Source organism: Rhinoderma darwinii, unplaced genomic scaffold, assembly GCF_050947455.1.
Source record: "Rhinoderma darwinii isolate aRhiDar2 unplaced genomic scaffold, aRhiDar2.hap1 Scaffold_730, whole genome shotgun sequence".
NCBI classification, from domain to species: Eukaryota; Metazoa; Chordata; class Amphibia; order Anura; family Rhinodermatidae; genus Rhinoderma; species Rhinoderma darwinii.
The window spans coordinates 55,978-74,562 of record NW_027464292.1 but is presented as its reverse complement, the minus strand read 5'-3'; the positions used below and the strand labels follow the sequence as shown (position 1 = coordinate 74,562).

General features: G+C 43.4%; 1 protein-coding gene across 1 annotated transcript in view; it reads right to left on the bottom strand.

The window, feature by feature from the left end:
- The window catches only part of LOC142729651 (membrane-spanning 4-domains subfamily A member 4D-like), a 31,411-nt gene that overhangs the window by 1,957 nt on the left and 10,869 nt on the right, over nt 1–18,585 (bottom strand). Inside the window, exons 2-3 of the mRNA XM_075849291.1 lie at nt 8,464–8,574; nt 2,180–2,236 (exon numbers count right to left, since the gene is read on the bottom strand). Of these exons, the coding sequence (XP_075705406.1) occupies nt 2,180–2,236; nt 8,464–8,574 (168 nt within the window). The remainder of the gene's footprint in view (nt 1–2,179; nt 2,237–8,463; nt 8,575–18,585) is intronic.

Here is an 18,585-nt window from a genome sequence, read left to right as displayed (position 1 = left end):
TTAAAAGCTTAATATTGATATGTATGATTTGTATTCTCTGATATTTCTTTTGATATAAAGTTTAGGGCATTGGTGGCAAAAGAGTAAAATCAACATCTACTGGGAGCAGGGACCAGGAGATCTTAATACAAGATCACCAACCGGTTATACTGCTGGGTCTACAAAAAATAGGAAAACGGCAGACTCATAGTTTCATAGTTAACTCTGCTGTCGGTGGCTCGACACTGGCAGATCCGAGGATGTCACTTCATCGTGCAGGCCTGTGCAGGGGTCCCGTTCCAATGATTTGTAGGAAGCCGGCCTACATAGGCCTGTAGCAAAACAAATGCTGGTCAGGGTGATGAAGTGACGTAAATACGCCTGTCTGGGCCAAATCGCCCACTGCACAGACTCGAAAAGACCTGTAGTCTGCTTTGCTCCATTTGTCATGGGAAGGGGGCTAGGGGAGTATAATTTTTTTTATTATTTTACAGGGGAAAAGGAGGAGAGAGGAGGAGGAAAAGAAGAAGAAGGGGAAAGGAGGAGGGGAAAAGAAGAAGGGGAAAGGAGGAGGGTGAAAAGAAGAAGAAGAAGAAGAAGAAGGGGAAAGGAGGAGGAGGTAAAGAAGAAGAAGGGGAAAGAAGGAGGGGGAAAGAAGAAGAAGAAGGGGAAATGAGGAGGAGGAAAAGAAGAAGAAGGGGAAAGGAGGAGGAGGAAAAGAAGGAGAAAGGAGGAGGAGGAAAAGAAGAAGAAGAAGGAGAAAGGAGGAGGAAAAGAAGAAGGAGAAAGGAGGAGGAGGAAAAGAAGAAGAAGAAGGAGAAAGGAGGAGGAGGAGGAAAAGAAGAAGAAGAAGACGACGGAGAAAGGAGAGGGAGGAAAAGAAGACGACGGAGAAAGGAGAGGGAGGAAAAGAAGACGATGAAGAAAGGAGAGGGAGGAAAAGAAGACGATGGAGAAATGAGAGGGAGGAAAAGAAGAAGGAGAAAGGAGGAGGGAAAAGAAGACGGAGAAAGGAAGGGGAAAGGAGGAGGAAAAGAAGGGCAAAGGAGGAGGAAAATGAAGAAGGGGAAAGGAAGGGGAAAGGAAGAAGGGGAAAGGAAGAAGGAGAAAGGAGGAGGAAAAGAAGGAGGAGGAGGAAAAGAAGAAGGGGAAAGGAGGAGGGAAAGAAGGGGAAAGGAGGAGGGAAAGAAGGGGAAAGGAGGAGGGAAAGAAGGGGAAAGGAGGAGGAAAAGAAGGGGAAAGGAGGAGGAAAAGAAGGGGAAAGGAGGAGGAAAAGAAGAAAGAGGAGGAGAAAAAGAAGGAGAAAGGAGGAGGAAAATGAAGAAGGGGAAAGGAGGAGGAAAATGAAGAAGGGGAAAGGAAGAAGGGGAAAGGAGGAGGAAAAGAAGAAGGAGGAGGAGGAAAAGAAGAAGGAGAAAGGAGGAGGGAAAAGAAGAAGGAGAAAGGAGGAGGAAAAGGAAGAAGGGGAAAGGAAGAAGGGGAAAGAAAGAGGAAAAGAAGGGGAAAGAAAGGGGAAAGGAAGAGGAAAAGAAGGGTAAAGGAGGAGGAAAAGAAGGGTAAAGGAGGAGGAAAAGAAGGGGAAAGGAGGAGGAAAAGAAGAAGGAGAAAGGATGAGGGAAAAGAAGAAGGGGAAAGGAGGAGTGAAAAGAAGAAGGGGAAAGGAGGAGTGAAAAGAAGAAGGGGAAAGGAGGAGGAAAAGGAAGAAGGGGAAAGGAGGAGGAAAAGAAGAAGGAGAAAGGAGGAGGGAAAAGAAGAAGGAGGAGGAGGAAAAGAAGAAGGAGAAAGGAGGAGGGAAAAGAAGAAGGGGAAAGGAGGAGGGAAAAGAAGAAGGGGAAAGGAGGAGGGAAAAGAAGGGGAAAGGAAGAAGAAAAGAAGGGGAAAGGAGGAGGAAAAGGAACAAGGGGAAAGGAGGAGGAAAAGAAGAAGGAGGAGGAGCAGGAAAAGAAGAAGGAGAAAGGAGGAGGGAAAAGTAGAACGAGAAAGGAGGAGGGAAAAGAAGAAGGGGAAAGGAAGAAGAAAAGAAGGGGAAAGGAAGAGGAAAAGAAGGGGAAAGGAGGAGGAAAAGAAGGGAAAAGGAGGAGGAAAAGAAGGGGAAAGGAGGAGGAAAAGAAGGGGAAAGGGGGAGGAAAAGAAGGGGAAAGAAGGAGAAGAGGAGGAAGAATAGTGAACACACTTTATTCTTGTTCCACAGGTAACTCACCAGGCAGATGTTGGGTTTGGCCTGCGCTGCTATCGTTAGGGATCCTGCAATGATATACTGAAAAATACTTATATTAAAAATTCCACATAATATCCGGGTGTGCTTAACATGTCACGCAGCCATCCAGTGTCACACATTGTAGGCTTTTCAGAACAGTATTCCTCAATTTACCTTCAAAATGGTCCTTTATGGTATGGGTGGACACAGATAGCAAAGGGCCCCTATGCAATAACTATAAGTGGGCCCCTTGCTCTCCAATGAGAGGAAATGTAAGCCAGCATACCATAACTAGTCCTAGGGTTTATTCCCAAACATTCTAAGGCCAACTCCTCTTAGGGTATGTTCACACGAGGTCATTACGTCCGTAATTGACGGACGTATTTCGGCCGCAAGTACCGGACCGAACACAGTGCAGGGAGCCGGGCTCCTAGTATCATACTTATGTACGACGCTAGGAGTCTCTGCCTCTCAGTGGAACTACTGTCCCGTACTGAAAACATGATTACAGTACGGGACAGTTTTCCGGCAGCGAGGCAGGGACTCCTAGCGTCGTACATAACTATGATGCTAGGAGATGAGATCCAGCGCAAAGAAGAAATTATTCAAAGGTATGTTAAAATGGAATCTTGTTCCGATTTTATTGAAAAAATAAACATAAAAAACGTGGAGTCTCGCACAAGGTGAGCTGGAGGTTCCCTTCTATACTTTTTCTACTTTGAACATCGGCTTTAGCCTCACGTGCTCATTTTTTGTCTGCCTGTGAATTAGGGCTTTTTTGTATGTAGACACATCTATAGAAAGTGTCTCTTAAATCTGAGAGGTGGATGTATATGCATTTATCTGCAATTATAGATATTTATGCTAACGAAGATTCATTTCATTTGGTCTGAAAAATTGTGTGCTTTTATACCACGTGACACAACATTGACACTTATACGCTGTTACATAGTAACATCATGCATCGAACAAAGTTAAATGAAGTACAACTAAGCAGAGTGGACTTGGCTGCCTAGGTTTTTGGAAACACTGATAATCCGGGGGAAAACAACTACAGTCTGAAAAATCTTTTCCACCAGGTTGAAAAACTTAAAATCCAGGAAGCGAAGGTGTGGTGGGATTTAACAACCCTAAATAATTATTTATCTAAAAAAATGATCCCTAGAGGTCTGCGGATAAAGAAAAATCCTTCCTTCAAATACTCGGATGATTTTTTCGCCAATTGGAATCAAACACTAACCGACTGTTCCCTCAAACTTATGGAACTCATCACGAAAGAAGAAGAAATCAAGCTTCTAAGCTTGGAAACAGACATACAAGCAGTGGAGACACAGATCCATGCAGCCTCCAGCTCACCTGATTTTGCAATGCTTGAATCTCGTACTTCCCAGTATATAAACAAAACCAATCAATCATTAGCGGAAGTCAAAAAGAAAAAATTCCTTCGAGACTCAAGAGATTATGCTAACAATGAGGTGTATTCGTGGATCAAAGAGGATAGAACACCAAATAAATTTAAGTCCATCCTCAAAAAACGGAACTTTGGAAAAAATAGAGGCAACAATGCTTCCAGAGTCAGTTTTAGCTCCACGGAACTGGAGTCAGCAGAAACTTCCGATAGTGATGACTCAAGCTTAAGACCAGCAGCCTCTTATAACCTGGACAGAAATCAATTCAAAACCTCAAAAAACGGGGCCGAAGAGGGGGGAGAAAACATAAATCATCCGGAGCAGGATCAAGGTCGTCGTTTGAGACATCGGAGGATCTAATACCTCAACTCAGTGTCATCAATCTGTCATCTACCATACTGACTCCAGCTCAGGAAAAAGTGCTTTCTCTTGGACTAAACTTTGCTCCTGCATGCAATTTTGATCCGTTCGTTACACTCCTAGATATTAATAAATTTGTCAGAGATCTTACCATCAAAAGACATTTTACCAACAACATGGAGTCAGAACCAGACCTTCAAAACCTTAAAACAGAGGAAATAACCACTAAAGTCCATAACCCTAAAATATATCTCTTCGATGAATTGAAAACACTACTAGACCTGGAAAGTTTGAGTTCGGAAACACAAATACAGAGGGTCAATATCTCCACAGAAATGAAAACCAGTAACCCCAAATTCTATCCATTGGAATCAAGAACTTAATCGATGGACAGATTTCAAACGGCTATAGAAAAAGATATACAACTGCTTACAGATTCTACAAAATCATTAAAATACCCTAAAAATGTATCTAAAGAATTATTTACAGCAATGAAGTCTCTAGAAAACAACAATGACCTAATTATTAAAAAGTCGGATAAAGGAGGAAGTATTGCGGTAATGAACAGAGAAACATATATAACCGAAGTGACTAATATGCTGTCGGACAAAGACATCTATAAAACCTTAGACCATAATCCTACTAAGAATTTTCAAATAAAAATAAAAAAATTAATTCAAGAAGGTCTGGATAAAGGTTTCCTTACTCCTAAGCAGTCCTCGTATATTGATGTGGAATTTCCGACTATACCCATCCTACACGCTCTTCCGAAAGTACATAAAAATCTGAACCCTCCACCAATGAGACCCATTGTATCCAGTATAGGATCACTCCTAGAAAGATTTTCTGATGGTTGGACTCTCTTTTGCAGCCCCTAGCAACGAATACTCCGGGCGTTCTCAGAGACACTCAAGATGTTCTTACATCCTTTGAGAATGAACCCTGGTCCCAAGAATTTGTTTGGTTGAATTGTGATGTTATCTCATTGTATACTAACATACCACATACTGTAGCATACCAAGCACTGGAATATCATTTGCTTAAACATAGTCCATATAACCATGAGCTTCAGCTGTATATTTTAGATGTCTCACTATTTTTGATGCAACATAACTATTTCTTATTCAACCATAAATTCTACCTTCAACTCAAGGGCGTCTCAATGGGGGCAAAATTCTCACCCTCCATGGCCAATTTAGTAATGGCATGGTGGGAGGAATTATATATTTTCTCGGTTAATAATATTTTCAACACACATATACACAGTTATGGTCGTTATATAGATGACCTGCTATTCCTTTGGAAAGGACAAACTTCAGACATCCCCCTCTTTATGAGCTATCTCAATTCTAATACTGCTAACCTCAAATTCACCCACACTTCCCATTCCAACAATACAATCTTTTTGGACTTAGAACTGAAAGGGATCGTGGGCGAAACTATTTATACCAAGACACACCGTAAGCCCATTTCGGGGAACACTATTCTCCATGCAAAGAGTAACCACCCTAAACAAACAATTACTTCCATTCCTGTTGGTGAACTGCATAGGGCCAGACGTAATTGTAACACGGAATCTAATTTTACAGCAGAACAAAGTATAATTTCCCAAAGGTTACGTAACAGAGGATATCCAAACTGGACACTTAAAAGAGCTTCTGTAATTACATCTAAGAAAAGTAGAGAAGATATGCTTATCAATACTAATAAACATATAGCATCAGATACGAATAAACCAGTTATCATTCTTCAATATAGTAATCAATTTTCAACAATAAAGAACATCATTCTTAAACATATACCAATCCTCAAGGAGGCCCGTAAAGCCCCTACTATAGGTAATGTTTTAACCCCATCTATGTTACGACCTGACACACGTACAAGTTCGTGGTTGGAACAAAAGGGATTTTTCAGATGTGCTACACATCCCTGTAAAACGTGTTCCTATGCTTCTCCCAGAAAGGCATTTTCTGATTCCACAGATTCTCACAATTTCCCCATAAAGAATTACATTAATTGCAATAGTGAATCAGTGATCTATGTTCTTGAATGTATAACATGCAATTTGAAATATATAGGCTGCACTAATCGCAAGTTCAAACAGAGAATTTTGTAACATCTAAGCTATATTAGGAATCCTAATATTATGAATACATCAAATGCAGCCAAACACTTCATACAACATCATAACAGATCTACTGATTCACTGAAATGCTATGCCATTGAAAAGGTAAACCCACCTAAACGGGGAGGAAATCTGAAACATAAAACTCTGGGAAGGGAAGCCTTTTGGATTTTTCGTTTAAAAACGAGACACCCTCATGGACTAAATTTGAGGAAAGAACTCATGTTCCATTATTAAAAAAAATTTCATATAGTATTTGCAACATGTTTTTCCGTTCCAAATTTAACAACCATTAAGCTCGAAGAAGTACATTATAAATTAAAAAACAAAGTAAAAGCTTAAAACCATTTAATTGTCGAAATTATATTAATATAATAAATTATATTTATATAAAATATAATATAAAAAATGCATTATAAAATATATTTTTTGAAAACACATCAGGGTTTTTTTCCCCTCTTCTTTATAATTAGCTGTTTGACTAGAAAATACATTTTCTTCTGTGTTAGTCTCATATAACAATACTAACAACAATAATATTTCAAAAATCTGAAATACATTAAGCCAATATTGGAGTAGAACTTAAATCTGAATTTCAACCCCTAAAATAAGATATATTTATACTTATATTCTTTAATATAGAAGAGTTCTACCATTCTAATATAATTTTCACTCAAATATCTGAAATTATACTTAATGGTTCTATTAAAGTATCTTGCTCGTCTTCTACAGGAAACCTTATGAAATTTGTCTTCTTCATACCATCTAGTTAATGATTGTTGGCTCGAGATATAATAGTCCAATATTCTTCGACACATTGTCCATAGCCATGTTTGTAGTACACCAACATACATCCACAATTACTATGTCATCTCTGTATATTGTACTTTTCGCTGCACAATTATCAGTTTATCATATACATATGTATATGTCAATGTCAGTCACTTTTAATTATTTTAAATTTCCTTCATTGTATTGCATTCACACAACTTTCCATTCCCAAACAGTAGTTCTGATTTGTTGGGGTTCTTCCACCTAGGGGTTTATCTCCGGTCTAATCTAACAAATTATTAATTCTGGTCAAGATTAAGCACACTTTCCGACACCAGGAATGGTATCAAAACATTTAACTGTCAGCAGTAAACACACTGATAAACTGTTCACTCACTATATATATATTGCGATTCTTCGCATTACAGCATTCGGATGTTCAAAGTTTGACAAATGACACGTGCTGACATCGGTCCAATTACATCCTAGTGTTCCACTCGAATCTTGCTGAACCGCAATTAAATACACCTGTATAGATCCGGATATAAACTCCAACCCTAGCTGTCAGACTTTTCATTCTCAGCCATGACTAAGGACGAGGAGATCGTCTCAAACGCGTAGGCTATACACACCTATCTTCTTCTCATATATCCACCTTTCCTCTGTGGGAGCGAGACTCCACGTTTTTTATGTTTATTTTTTCAATAAAATCGGAACAAGATTCCATTTTAACATACCTTTGAATAATTTCTTCTTTGCGCTGGATCTCATCTACTTTCTTGTTCCATTCTTACCAACGTGTGCCGACACGAGGATCCGTGCGCAACAGGCATTGGAATTTTTGCCTCAAGGTGAGCTGGAGGTTCCCTTCTATACTTTTTCTACTATGATGCTAGGAGCCCGGCTCCCTGCACTGTGTTCGGTCCGGTACTTGCGGCCGAAATATGTCCGTCAATTACGGACGTAATGACCTCGTGTGAACATACCCTTACTGTCCAGCAGTCCCTGATGACCCTGGTTGCTATCCCTGATCTCTTGTCTCTGGAGCAGGCTACCTTCCTGCTGTAGTAGGCCCGACAGCCCGAACACCTACCTGGGGGATGCAGGATTTACATGGGCTTCTGCCCAACTCACTTAAGTTGATTTCTAGCCAATTCACTAAGTGCTTGTTCATTGTGCGCCACCCTCGTAACTCACCAGCAAATCTCTCACTAACGTGGCAGTGTCCACGGTGGAGCACAGTTACTTTGAGTTAATGGAATTAGTAGTTGGCGTGGGCCCCTTTTCTACATGGCCTTTAGGCAGCAGCACAGGTTGCCGATGTTGTATGTCAGCCCCTGCTTTAGTGGACGTGAAATGGTCTTCTATTATTTTACTACTTCTTTGCATCCACAGTATGTCCCCATGACAATGGTTCCTGCCCGAGTCCTAGTGTTCCAGTGTTATGACATGGGCACGGTGTTGAGTAGTGACAGTTATATGTGGATTTCTTTCTACTATTTGTTAGGACATTTTAGACATGAATTCAACGAACCTCAATTCACTTTATTATTGATCGCGAGTTCTACTAAGCGCAATAACGAGGGACTGATAAGAAAATGTATTCAGGATTCTGTACTTACGATGATTGGACCCCAGAATGGAATTCCACTGGGTAATGAAATGGAAAATGTGGTGAAAAACAGACCAATCCCAACAGCAACCTGCAAGACGGCCGCCAAAATCAACACAATCTAAAAGTCAGAAAAAGAGAACATTTTAAGATCTACCGAGTGTAATTTTTTTTTTCTTTGACTTGGACAAACTGATATTTTTGTCATGATACCCGTGCGTTTATAAAAATGGACGAACATTTTAATTGCATAACCATAGCGGAAAATAAGCCTAATTGATAACCGCAACCTAACCAAAACCTCACACCAAGAGATGGCGTATACTGGGGTCCCTTATAGCATATAGACCTAGAAACGAACCATGAAGGGACATAACCCTTAGAAAAATAGTGTACTCAATAATAAAAGTACAAAAAATCTTTATTGAATATAATGACAAAGAAATAGTGGAAAAAGAGATATGATGCAGCATCAACGGAGACATATACAACAGGGTCAGATGAAATAGACCATAACCAACAGAATCAACCGTCCACTAATGACCAAAACACGCTCAAATACTGATAAAACAATTAATAAGCCCAAGCGTGTGGGGTGATAAGTCCCACACGTAGTGTAGTGCTGTCAGCTAAAAATAACGATATACAGAAATATTATCGTAGCCTACAAAGTATATAATAGTACATAGAAAGTGCAGCTAAGGACGTGCACAGACAACATAACGGCTCAAATAGCCAAGGAGATGTGACTGCCACCAGCTGGACACAATAGCACAATGATATGGAGGCTAAAAAAGCTAAAAAGACATGCACATACCCTGGGACATGGTGAAGAGCGCGAGAGATCAGAAGGATGGGTGGGTGAATAAACGCCTCGACGCTCCTTCTCTTCATGTCCGTCATACACGGATACTGGCTGGTGACCGGCTCATGCAGCTTTATGTCACCACCGCATGTGTATAAAAATGGCCGGACCATTGTACAGAACAAACACGGTTACACTTTGTGTCTCCCTTATTTCCCCATAGATTGTAAGCTCTTGCGAGCAGGGTCCTCACTCCCCAGATTTGAATTGTAAATGAACTTTGTCACTATGTAATGTCTGATATTGTTTGTTTCATGTCCCCTCTAAATTGTAAAGTGCTGCGTAATATGTTGGCACCATACCGAAGAAAAAGAGCTATAGCGTCTGAGTATGCAAGAATATATAAATTTTATTAATAGAAAATAACATACATTTAAAAACACATCATAAGAAGACTCTAGTACTAATACCGTGGTATACAATACAGCACAGGACAAAATTAGACAATAGTGTAAAGGATCTGCCAGGCACTACGGGGTTAACTCCCAGAACTAATCAGTCAGCACCTGAGAATACATCCCTGAGACTGACTCCTGCTTCCACCATTCAGGCTGGCAGGCTTAGGAGTGGGAGAGCCTATCGTAACCTGGCCAGACTCAGCTAGCTCCCGCCCTCGGTCTATTTAAGCCTGCACTTCCTGTCCCTCGGTGCTTGTTATTGCTTTGGTTTCCTTCCTTGTGGTTCCTGGCCCAGCTACAGCTCCTGCTATTTTTGATCCTGCTCCATACCGACCCTGGCTTACCGACTACTCTTCTGCTTTTCGTTTTGTACCTCGCACACTCCTGGCTTGACTCGGCTCGTTCACCACTCTGGTTGCTCACGGTGTTGCCGTGGGCAACGGCCCCTTTTCCTTGCTTGTGTTCCTTGTATGTTTGTCGTGTTTGTCGTGCACTTACTGAGCGCAGGGACCGCCGCCCAGTTGTACCCCGTCGCCTAGGGCGGGTCGTTGCAAGTAGGCAGGGACAGAGTGGCGGGTAGATTAGGGCTCACTTGTCCGTCTCCCTACCCCCTGCCGTTACATAATAACAAGCCCATACCTAGTCTACCCCTGGTCCCTGACACCACTATGGATCCCCGTGAGACCCTGGCTCAGCAAATGCAGGGTCTCTCCCTACAGGTCCAGGCCCTGGCTCAGAGGGTCAACCAGCCTGATGCTACCCTGGTAGTTCCCCGCACCGCACCTCTTGAACCCCACCTCAAGTTGCCCGACCGGTTCTCAGGGGACCGGAGGACTTTTCTCTCCTTTCGGGAGAGTTGTAGGCTTTACTTTCGTTTAAAGCCTCATTCCTCAGGTTCTGAGAGCCAGCGGGTGGGTATAATTATGTCCCGGCTCCAGGAAGGGCCCCAAGAGTGGGCCTTCTCCTTGGCTCCTGACGCCCCTGAACTTTCCTCCGTTGATTGTTTCTTTTCTGCTCTCGGACTTATTTATGACGAGACTGACAGGACTGCCTTTGCCGAGAGTCAGCTGGTGACCTTAAGTCAGGGTAAGAGACCTGTTGAGGAGTATTGCTCTGACTTTCGGAAGTGGTGCGTAGCTTCTCGGTGGAATGACCCTGCCTTAAGGTGCCAGTTTAGGTTGGGTCTGTCGAATGCCCTGAAAGACCTTCTAGTTAGCTATCCTTCTTGTGACTCCCTAGACCAGGTTATGGCTTTAGCGATACGACTTGACCGACGTCTCAGGGAACGACAACGTGAACGTTTATGTGTTTTCTCCTCCGACTCCCCCATGATGCCTCCCGAAGCTCCGTTGCTTCGTTCCTCCCCGAAAGATTCAGAGATACCTATGCAACTCGGGGCCTCCGTGTCCCCCCAACAACGTAGAGAATTCCGCAGGAAGAATGGTCTCTGCTTCTACTGTGGGGACGACAAGCATCAAGTGAACAACTGTCCTAAGCGTAAGGTTGCAGCCAGAGAACTTCCGCGTCTAAGTGATCATCGGGGAGGTCACTTGGGCGCACAGGTATTTCCCGTAAATATGAAACGTACTAAGATCTTGCTTCCCTTTCAGGTCTCTTTTGGTGGTAGGTCTGCTACCGGCAGTGCTTTCGTGGATTCAGGGTCCTCTACTAATATCATGTCTGTGGAATTTGCTATGTCCCTTGCTATGCCTCTTATTGATTTGCCTAAACCTGTCCCGGTAGTGGGTATCGACGCCACTCCTCTTGCTAATGGTTATTTTACACAGCATACCCCTGCTTTTGAACTCCTTGTTGGCTCCATGCATTTGGAGCAATGCTCTGTACTGTTGATGCAGGGATTATCGTACGATTTGGTGCTAGGTCTTCCCTGGTTGCAGTTGCATAATCCTACGTTTGACTGGAATACTGGGGAGCTAACCAAATGGGGTAATGAATGTTGTACGTCATGTTTTTCTGTTAATTCTATTTCTCCCCCTAAGGAGGCGAATACGCTACCCGAGTTTGTTCAGGACTTCGCTGATGTTTTCTCTAGGGAGGCCTCCGAAGTGTTACCTCCTCATAGAGAATACGATTGCGCTATCGAATTGGTACCAGGAGCTAAGCTTCCTAAGGGTAGGATATTTAATCTTTCTTGTCCCGAACGTGAAGCTATGAGAGTGTATATCCAGGAATCCCTGGCCAAGGGTTACATTCGTCCCTCTTCTTCTCCGGTAGGTGCTGGCTTCTTCTTCGTGGGGAAGAAGGATGGTGGTCTTAGGCCATGCATTGACTACCGTAGCCTGAATAAGGTCACGGTAAGGAACCAGTATCCCCTTCCTTTGATTCCTGATCTCTTTAATCAGGTTCAGGGGGCCCAATGGTTCTCTAAATTGGATCTACGGGGGGCGTATAACCTTATTCGCATCAAAGAGGGGGATGAGTGGAAGACTGCGTTTAACACGCCCGAAGGCCATTTCGAATACCTCGTCATGCCCTTTGGGTTGTGTAATGCCCCTGCGGTCTTCCAGAATTTCATAAATGAGATTTTGAGAAATTACCTGGGGATTTTTCTGGTAGTGTACCTTGATGACATACTGGTGTTTTCCAAGGACTGGTCCTCCCACGTGGAGCATGTCAGGAAGGTGCTCCAGGTCCTTCGGGAAAATAAACTGTTTGCCAAAACCGAAAAATGTGTGTTTGGGGTACAGGAGATTCCATTTTTGGGTCAAATCCTCACTCCTCATGAATTCCGCATGGACCCCGCCAAGGTTCAGGCTGTGGCGGAATGGGTCCAACCTGCCTCCCTGAAGGCGTTACAGTGTTTTTTGGGATTTGCTAATTATTACAGGAGATTTATTGCTAACTTCTCGGTCATCGCTAAGCCCCTTACGGACCTCACTCGCAAAGGTGCTGATCTCCTCCACTGGCCTCCTGAGGCTGTCCAGGCTTTTGAGGTCCTTAAGAAGTGCTTTGTCTCGGCCCCGGTGCTGGTTCAGCCCAACCAAATGGAGCCATTTATCGTGGAAGTTGACGCATCTGAGGTGGGAGTGGGGGCTGTCTTGTCCCAGGGTACCAGGTCCCTCACCCATCTCCGCCCCTGTGCCTACTTCTCCAGGAAGTTTTCGCCAACTGAAAGTAACTATGATATTGGCAACCGCGAACTCTTAGCCATTAAATGGGCATTTGAAGAGTGGCGCCACTTCCTGGAGGGGGCTAGGCACCAGGTAACGGTCCTTACCGACCACAAGAATCTGGTGTTCCTAGAATCTGCCCGGAGGCTAAACCCGAGACAAGCTCGATGGGCGTTATTTTTTACCAGATTCAATTTTTTGGTTACCTATAGGGCTGGGTCTAAAAATATTAAGGCTGATGCACTGTCGCGTAGCTTCATGGCCAGCCCTCCTTCGGAGGAAGATCCTGCTTGTATTTTGCCTCCAGGTATAATCATTTCCTCGATCGATTCTGATTTAGTCTCTGAAATTGCTGCTGATCAAGGTGCAGCTCCCGGGAACCTTCCTGAGAACAAGCTGTTTGTTCCCCTGCAATTCCGGCTAAGGGTACTTAGGGAAAATCATGACTCCGCACTATCTGGCCATCCAGGCATCCTGGGTACCAAACACCTCATTACCAGAAATTATTGGTGGCCTGGGTTGCCTAAAGACGCTAAGGCCTACGTCGCCGCTTGTGAGGTTTGTGCTAGGTCCAAGACTCCCAGGTCCCGACCAGCGGGCTTACTGCGTTCGTTGCCCATTCCCCAGAGACCTTGGACACATATCTCCATGGATTTTATCACCGATTTGCCTCCATCCCAAGGCAAGTCGGTGGTGTGGGTGGTGGTGGACCGCTTCAGTAAGATGTGCCACTTTGTGCCCCTCAAGAAACTACCCAACGCCAAAACGTTGGCTACCTTGTTTGTCAAACACATCCTGCGTCTCCATGGGGTCCCTGTCAATATTGTTTCGGACAGAGGGGTACAATTTGTTTCATTGTTTTGGAGAGCCTTCTGTATGAAGTTGGGGATTGATCTGTCCTTCTCCTCTGCCTTCCATCCTGAAACCAATGGCCAAACGGAGAGGACTAATCAGTCCCTAGAACAATACTTAAGGTGTTTTGTCTCTGACTGTCAATTTGATTGGGTCTCTTTCATTCCCCTCGCCGAATTTTCCCTTAATAACCGGGTCAGTAACTCGTCTGGGGTCTCTCCTTTTTTTTGTAATTTTGGGTTTAATCCACGGTTCTCCTCCGTTTCACCTGGTAGTTCCAACAATCCTGAGGTAGAGGTCGTTCATCGGGAACTGTGCACAGTCTGGGCCCAGGTTCAGAAAAACCTAGAGGTGTCCCAGAGCGTACAAAAAACTCAGGCTGATAAAAAACGTTCTGCTAACCCCCTGTTTATGGTCGGGGATCTGGTGTGGTTGTCGTCTAGGAACTTGCGTCTCAAGGTTCCGTCCAAGAAGTTTGCTCCCCGGTTTATTGGGCCGTATAAGGTCATTGAGGTCCTCAATCCTGTCTCCTTCCGGCTGGAGTTACCCCCGTCTTTTCGGATACACGACGTGTTTCATGCCTCCCTCCTCAAACGCTGCTCCCCGTCCTTGGCTCCCTCGAGGAGACCTCCTGTTCCCATCCTCACCCCGGAGGGGGTGGAATTCGAGGTGGCCAGGATTGTGGACAGCAAGATGGTCCAAGGCTCCCTCCAGTACCTGGTCCATTGGAGAGGATACGGGCCCGAGGAGAGGACTTGGGTACCCGCCCGGGATGTTCACGCTGGGGTATTGGTCAGGAGGTTCCACCTGCGTTTCCCCAGTAAGCCAGGTCCACTTAGAAAGGGTCCGGTGGCCCCTCATAAAAGGGGGGGTACTGTAAAGGATCTGCCAGGCACTGCGGGGTTAACTCCCAGAACTAATCAGTCAGCACCTGAGAATACATCCCTGAGACTGACTCCTGCTTCCACCATTCAGGCTGGCAGGCTTAGGAGTGGGAGAGCCTATCGTAACCTGGCCAGACTCAGCTAGCTCCCGCCCTCGGTCTATTTAAGCCTGCACTTCCTGTCCCTCGGTGCTTGTTATTGCTTTGGTTTCCTTCCTTGTGGTTCCTGGCCCAGCTACAGCTCCTGCTATTTTTGATCCTGCTCCATACCGACCCTGGCTTACCGACTACTCTTCTGCTTTTCGTTTTGTACCTCGCACACTCCTGGCTTGACTCGGCTCGTTCACCACTCTGGTTGCTCACGGTGTTGCCGTGGGCAACGGCCCCTTTTCCTTGCTTGTGTTCCTTGTATGTTTGTCGTGTTTGTCGTGCACTTACTGAGCGCAGGGACCGCCGCCCAGTTGTACCCCGTCGCCTAGGGCGGGTCGTTGCAAGTAGGCAGGGACAGAGTGGCGGGTAGATTAGGGCTCACTTGTCCGTCTCCCTACCCCCTGCCGTTACATATAGAGTGGTATATTAGGGCAGACCCATATTCACTACCCATACAATAAAGTATATAGAGTATCTCATCCAAGTGGGTCATATACTGATAGTTCTCAAAGTCCTAATGTCTATGTGGCAACAATGGATAAATACCTGGCCAAAATATAGTGACATAGGGAAAATCAGTAATTGTATGGTGAGCAGTTATAGTGATGCTGTCTTACCCATTAAAAGGTGAGGGTCTCACGATATGTCCGTGCTGAGAGGTCCACAGTACAACCCCAACGCGCGTTTCGCTATCTTTGGTTGCTTCCTCAGGGGGTACATTAAGCCCATAGTGTGTGTAGTCCTTTTATAGTGTGTGTACATAGAGAAATGGATCCATATTAGCGCCGAGACAAGAATCGGCGCTTGTCCGATGACGCGACCGGAAGAGAGGCATGCCCCACATCCGGCCCCGCATGCTGGAGCGCATATCCGGACTCCCGACGCGTAACGGGAGTTCCGGACATGCGCAGTGCATGTGTCGAAGCCGAAGGGGGCAGGCGTCGCCGCAGGCCGCCCCACTGAGCAAGCGCACGTCATCAGGGAGGTAAGTGGATTCAAAAAGAAAATTAACAGGATCAGGATCCCAGAGTCATAATGTACGCTGTACATCGTATTTTAGTAGTTCCATTGACATAATGATATAGTTATAAGATCGTCTTAGGTTACAATAAGAATCAATGGCATATGTGAACATGCAAAAAGAGAAGAACAGTGATAAATAATAAATAATTGAATATATATAGAGACGTGATGCACAATTATATGCAATATGATCAAAAAAGAAAAGAAATTTTATAAATAAAGTGGGAAACAAACAAAGGAATATAAAATTGTGTATGATATGTCAATGCACATACATTGTATTGCGTTAGACATAAATTAAGAGTACAACATTAGGATATACAAATTGTGTGCATATGGTGATATCGTAAACAAACAAAAATAAGTGTTGATAATAATATTAACCCCTTTAGGACACAGCCTGTTTTGGCCTTCAGGACACAGCCTATTTTTTCAAATCTGACATGTGTCACTTTATGTGGTAATAACTCCGGAATGCTTTTACCTATCCAAGCGATTCTGAGATTGTTTTCTCGTGACATATTGTACTTTATGTTAGTGAAAAAATTTGGTCGATAAATTCAATATTTATTTGTGAAAAACTTCAAATTTTAGCAAAAATTTGCAAAAATTTGCATTTTTCTAAACTTAAATGTATTTGCTTGTGAAACAGATAGTAATACCACACAAAATAGTTACTAGTTACCATTTCCTATATGTCTACTTTATGTTTGCATCATTTTTTTTCACGTACTTTTATTTTTCGAGGACGTTACGAGGCTTAGAACTTTAGCAGCAATTTCTCATATTTTCAATAAAATTTCAAAAGGCTATTTTTTCAGGGACCAGTTCAGTTCTGAAGTTGCTTTGAGGGCCTTATATATTAGAAAGTCCCCATAAATCACCCCATTTTGAAAACTGTACCCCTCAAGGTATTCAAAACCACATTCAGAAAATATTTTAACCCTTTAGGCGTTTCACAGGAATTAAGGCAAAGTAGAGGTGAAATTTACAAATTTCATTTTTTTTGCCGAAATTCATTTGTAATAAAAAAAAATCTGTAACACAGAAGGTTTTACCAGAGAAACGCAACTCAATATTTATTGCCCAGATTCTGCAGATTTTAGAAATATCCAACATGTGGCCCTAGTATGGTAATGGACTGAAACACAGGCCTCAGAAGCAAAGGAGCGCCTAGTGGATTTCGGGGCCTCCTTTTTTTAGGAATATATTTTAGGCACCATGTCAGGTTTGAGGAGGTCTTGTGGTACCTAAACAGCCGAAACCCCCCCAAAGTGACCCCATTTTGGAAACTACACCCCTCAAGGCATTTTTCTAGGGGTATAGTTAGCATTTTGACCCCACAGTTTTTTTGCAGACTTTAGTGGAATTAGTCTGTGAAGATGAAAATCACCTATTTTTCTGTGGAAACATAGAATTTTTTCATTTTTACAAGGAATAAAGGAGAAAAAGCCGCCCAACATTTGTAAAGCAATTTCTCCCGATTACGCCAATACCCCATATGTGGTCGTAAACTGATGTTTGGACCCACAGCAGGGCTCAGAAGGGAGGGAGCGCCTTTTGGATTTTTTGAAGCAGATTTTGCTGGATTGGTTTTCAGTGCCATGTCGGGTTTGCAACGCCCCGGAGGGACCAAAACAGTGGAAACTCCCCAAAAGTCACCCTATTTTGGAATCTACACCCCTCAAGGAATTTTTCTAGGGGTATAGTGAGCATTTTGGCCCCTCAGGATCTTTTTTAGAGCTAGGGTGACCAAAAAACAGCGATTTTGGCGCTTTAAATTCTTTATTTATTACAGCGTTCACCGTGCGCAATAAATTACGTTTTAATTTATTCTGCCGGTCGGTACGATTACGCCGATACCATATGTGTATAGTTTTTTTTAAGTTTTGCAGCGTTTGCACAATAAAATGAAGTTTCTATAAAATAATTTATTTTCTGGGACACGCTATTCTGAGCCGTAACTTTTTTATTTTTTCGTCAAAAAAGCTGTGGGAGGTCTTGTTTTTTGCGGGACGGGTTGTAGTTTTCATTGGTACCATTTTGGGGTAAATGCAACTTTTTGATCACTTTTTATTCTATATCTTGGGAGGGGTGGTGACCAAAAATAGCGATGCTGACCGTTTTCAGTTTATTTTGTTTGCGGCGTTCACCGTGCGGAAAAATTAACATTATAGTTTCATAGATTGGGTCGTTACGAACGCGGCGATACCAAATATGTGTACTTTTTTTTAACGTTTTCATTTTTTCCCTATAATAAATGACTTATTATAGGAAAACAAAACCTTTTATTTTTACACTTTTATAAAACATTTTTCTTAACTTTTTTTTACTTTTTACACTTTATATTTTTGTTTATTAACTTTTTTTTTTACTTTTTACACTTTTTTTTTTTTGACCTGCAGCTCTGATCGCTGCTAGAATACATTATACTACCTAGGTAGTGTAATGTATTCCAACTGTCAGTGTGACGTCACAGTCACTCTGACAGTTGGTCTACGAGGATCAGCAGAGGCTAATCCTCATAGGCTGACATACATGGCAGACCTGGGGGCCGTTGTCTGGCCCCCAGGTGCCATCACAAGCATCAGAAGCCCCCACGATTGCATGGGGGCTGCTGATGCGCTACAAACCCGCTACATGCGGAGATCGCAATCGAGCCCCGCATGTAACGGGTTAATTGCCGAAATCAGCGGCGATGAGCCGCTGATCGGCAACACTGGAGAGTGTCAGCTGTCGGGGACAGCTGATCTCCAAGTTCCCGATGCACACTGTCGCCGACAGTGTGCATCGGGAACGGCACAGTGACTTTCTGTCACTCTGACAGGAA